Source organism: Aplysia californica, unplaced genomic scaffold, assembly GCF_000002075.1.
Source record: "Aplysia californica isolate F4 #8 unplaced genomic scaffold, AplCal3.0 scaffold00875, whole genome shotgun sequence".
NCBI lineage: Eukaryota > Metazoa > Mollusca > Gastropoda > Aplysiida > Aplysiidae > Aplysia > Aplysia californica.
Genome location: NW_004798145.1, coordinates 71,749 through 76,508, shown reverse-complemented (window position 1 = coordinate 76,508; position 4,760 = coordinate 71,749). Strand labels below are relative to the sequence as shown.

General features: G+C 39.9%; 1 protein-coding gene across 1 annotated transcript in view; it reads left to right on the top strand.

Annotated features, from left to right (window-relative positions):
• Positions 1 to 3,772: 3,772 nt before the first annotated feature.
• The window catches only part of LOC101861082, a gene marked incomplete in the record, with an annotated part of 15,866 nt that continues 14,878 nt past the window's right edge, over positions 3,773 to 4,760 (top strand). The window contains 2 exon segments of the mRNA XM_013089107.2: positions 3,773 to 4,054; positions 4,467 to 4,738. Coding sequence (XP_012944561.1) covers positions 4,645 to 4,738 — 94 coding nt within the window.

Here is a 4,760-nt window from a genome sequence, read left to right as displayed (position 1 = left end):
GGGGTGTCTTTTTTTTTTTGTCTTTTGAACCACATGTCTTCCCGACGGCTTCCCTATACTTTATACTGTTCCTCGAAAATGGCTAATTTTGGAATATTTTTATGAGATACAGTTATGCGTTATTTTAGTGCATGTGGTGTAAATGCTGTGAAAGCTATTTACCTCTATTGCAGTCCCAGTGGTTTCTGTTGCCTAGATACTTAGAAGCAGGCGTTATTTGGCTTTGAATTCCTCGTAGAAATGTACGAAGGGTCCACATTTAAAAGATAAGTTTGAACAAAAGTTTTCTCCTTTTAGTTTTTTGGAGGGGTTTTTTTTTTGTGTTGGGGGGGGTGGAATAGTTTTAAGGTGTATTCTTGTACTTGGTATGGTTTTTTTTGCTTACGTCGCGCTTTGTTTGAGCAGAAAGCAAATCTGGAGTAAATGTCATTGATGAAAGTTGCATATTTAACCAGAACTCTGTGCCATGTTTTGTGATAAGGTTTGCTTGTTATTTGTTTCCCCCTTTGTGTAAATGTATGTTACCTTGTTATTTATGTATGTGTTTGTGCTTGAGAGGGGATGGGGAATGTAGTCCCTTTTTTTTCTTTTTCTTTTTTTTTTGGGGAGGGGTGGTTTATATTAGGTTATAATGGGGGGGAGCGGTTCTTTATTTCAAGAGAGGGGGGGGGAAGGATGTTGATGGTGTACTTTGTTCTTTGTCCTCAATCATGAGCGTTGCAGCTGTTTACTTTTCCATGTATTTCGTAATTTACCAGAATACGATTTTATTCTACATTTTCAAGGACTGTTTTGCTTAGTGTATTTGTTTTTCTATTAGAGTGTACAGAGAATGTACTGTCCAAGTGTACGATGGTATATACAATATGATGTAAATGAACGTAATGTGATATTTGCTTTGAACAGTCCTGCGAGTCTGAGAGCTAATGTTTTGAGACCAGTTCCTTTGTAAATATCAATTAAAAGCATTCTGTTCTAACCTGATGGATTCTGTTATGTTCTTTGAGTTTTGTTTTATGTATGTGGGCGTGAGAGAGAGAGCGAGAATGCAATTAATTGTTTTACACCATCATCGACACAATTTAGATAATTTAGGAGGCGGGCTTCGACCCTGCCTGTCAAGGCCAACCTGGGCAGAAATGGACACAACATCCTAAAAGAGAGAACGGGATAACTTGGTAAAAATTCTCTGATTTCCCGAAATGGAGTTCTGGTCTCCTGTGTACTATGGCGAAGGGCTTAACCACTGCACCACCACCTGTAGAGCGGGAGGGTGAGAAGGAGAGGGTGAAAGGGAGAAGGAGAGAGAGAGAGAGAGAGAATTGAATGGGGAGTTTAATTTTAACAGACTGAAGGGAGTAGACTGCGTTCACCATACACGCCATGTAACTATGAGGTAAATAAATAGCACTTGCTAGGCTGGTCTCGTTTTTCATGTTGTCATTGTCGTCGTCGTTTTGCTGTTGCTGTTTCTCTATTTTGAAAAGCAAAAAGAGTAGGTGTGTCGACTGTACAAATAATTAAGTTCTGTTCCCTTCTGTAAAAACAAAGTTCAGGGACTTGCTTGCTTACACAGCTTTAGGTGATGACAAAAATGTGCACACAGTGATGACAGGACGAGTACAGTACAGTCTCTGCAGGTTACCCCCAACCAATGAACACTTGAGAACATTATTAGCTCACTGCGGACGTACATTCTGGTCATTTCGCCATCTCAGAATTACACATTTCCATCTCCTCCGTCCTTAGTTTTCAGAAATTTGACTTTAAAATGTTTGAGTTTCTCAACGTTTCAAGCTTTTTCATATGCAGTTCTTTGAATATTTTGGTAACGACGCAGAATAACTTTACGATTTTGATAGAGCAGATAGAGCATTTGGTTTCTGACCTCATGGTCGTAGTGACTCAGAACGGCCAAAAATGCCAGATAGAACTCTGTAATTCTGAGGTATTATTTTGGCATGGCATAAATACTCGCTGTCTTAGAGCACTGAGTAAGAGAAAAAAAAATGTTCATACAGATTTAATTAAGTTAAAATTGTTGTGTTGGTAAGTGTTTTGCGGCGCTCGCAACTCTGTCGGCTCATAATAATTTGAGCACGATGACACATTTAAAAAAATCTTTAGTTTGGTAAGAATTAATTGATCGTTTTTAAGGACAATCGGGCTAACCCAGATTTCGGAGGTTTCTAGAAATCTTGACTCACACCAAAAGTGGGCACTGCCCTACCTTTAGGAGAAGTTTGGTTTCATTGGTGTATAGATTTGTCTTGTTGTAGAAAACACACTCCTAGTCTTTTAAATAAAATTGAATAAGGGGCAAAAACTTTACCTTCGATTTTCTCAAAGCAGCATTTTTTGGGAAAGCTCCTTTGTGCTTAAAAACGAATACCAGTTATTTCGTCACACCACAAACCCACAAGGTTGAATGGGGGCGGTCATTTTGTAGCACATTTGCGAACATCAAACGCGCATTGTCATGGCAATCGCTCACGATTTTGGGGGGAGGGTTTGGGCTGTGTGTGGAAGGATGGGAGGGGAGGGGGGGAGGCTGTGCGAGTCGTCGTGCCTACCTGATCAGCTGCACCGTTCATTAATATGTAGGCCTATTGACAATATTGAAATCTATCGAGTCAAATCAACGAATTTTTTCTTAAGTATTGTTGATGAAAGGTGTAGTTGGCAAGATCATATTAGTTCTGTTAAAAATAAATTTGCTAATAGAAATGTACGGTAATGCAATTTTGCTAAAGAGCTAGACACTAGACCCTTACTTTCAAACAAAGCCTTACTAACTCTTTACCACTCATTGTTTTTGCCTTATTTTAAAAACTATTGTTTAGCCATGGATCAGTTTAGTTTAGATGAAGACTTAATTTACGTTAATAATTTATATAACGTTTATATAACTTTTAAAAAAAAGCTTTAGGCTGATCCTCCAAAACTGTACTAGCATAACAATTTGGGAGATATATAAGCAAAGTCATTTCGTCATGACCGGTTACCTTAAAAGCGACCAATTTTGAATGATACCCGGGTGGCGGTCGACGCCTACTCTTTTCGAGCTTGGAGACCAAGGGATTTAACGTGCGCAGCTTGCACATGGGACCTCCGGGATTTTCGCCCTTATCCGAGACCGCTAGGTGTTAGATCTTACTTACCCTAAGATCAGGGGTGTTGCTGAAAGACAGCAGTAAGAATGAGCTAAGGAGTAGCATCAGAAGGCTACAGAAAGAGCCAGGAGCCCTGAGGAGAGGGATGAGAGGGAGGGGGCAGAAAGTGGAGACGAAAGCAGACGACATAATATGATTAGAGGGCAGGAAAGGAGGATAGGAGAACACTTTAGAGAAGAAAGTTTTCCTTCTCTGCCAGAGTTCGAACCGGGAACCTATTTAAACAGAGGTGAACACCTTACCTCTAGACCAAGAGAGCCCTAACGCGTTGTTTTGGAGGACTTAGAAAAAAAATATTCATAAAGAAAAATATTTTTAATTCTGTGTTCCTTTCTTGAAAAGTTAAAAGACAGGCAATTACATGCATAATATGAAATATACAAATTCGTGTTTCTGATTCGTGCATGTATGGTGGTTCGAATTGTGCGGCAACATTGCCTTTAGTCTGCTGCTGATCGGACATTCTGAAGATCAAAACTCACTACCTTCGTCTTAGTTGCGTGTTCTTGCACAGCAGGTAGACTCGTCGTTGACTGATGTTTCAGGTGAGACACGCGAATGGAATCTGCAAATTATTAGTACCAAACACCAAGGAGTATTGGGGAGGTCATCGGAAATATTCCTTCGACAGGACAATTTTTGGTAGAAATGTCTTTATTTGCAAAGGTGGTAGACGGAATAATATGATAGACAGTAGAGACGGAGGAAACCAAAACCTGCAGGACCACCGGATTTTCTTCATTTTGGCCAGGTTTTCGGTTTAAAGAGGCTGTTCGGATAAAAGGGGAAAAAAAATCAGGAATTTTATTTTATTTTCCTTTTTTTCAGTTTACTGTTTTTGGATTACACATGTTCAGTTTAAGCTGACTGTTTTGTAACAGGTGAGTATCTATTGAGTATCTGTTGGGACAAAATCTCCTCCCCCCCCCCTTTCGTGTTAAAATAAGTTTAAAACATCGTTCATACATAACGTTACGGCAATCTGTGTGAGGGTCAGCAGAGAGTGGAAACCCAGGACGAGCAAGTAGGTCTATAGAAAGTAGAATGGAATGATCAAGTAGAGCTGTAGCCTACTCATCCTCCATGACGGAAGTTAGAACTGAATGCTTAAGATAGTTCCGCCATTTCTGAACCATGATTTTAAATGGTTTTCATTCATTTAAGTTGTAAGTATTTTCATAACATTTATTTTGATGGTGGAGTATCTGCAACAACAAAAAAGTGAACTTGAAAATTGTGTTTAAAAAATGACAAAAAATCGATGCACGGAGTTTCTGTCCACATTTTCACCAGCCCTGCACTTCAAGTGAAATTAACTGAAGTCAAAGAACATTCAGCGGAGATAACTCAAGAACAATCAGCAGCACCAAAGGCCAGAGAACATTTACAACGACAGTACTCAAAAACATCGAGAGATGTCAACAACACCCCAACAACAACTGTTGCTCAGTTTGTGTCACGTGATTTCGTCATGACGGCCAACGGTGTGGCGTCCACTTGGCCGCTGCTGTTGTTGCTGTTGTTGTCGCTGTCGCTGCTGCTGTTCCCATTTTTCTATGTCGTTGGTAAGTGGTGGTTGTGTCTTTT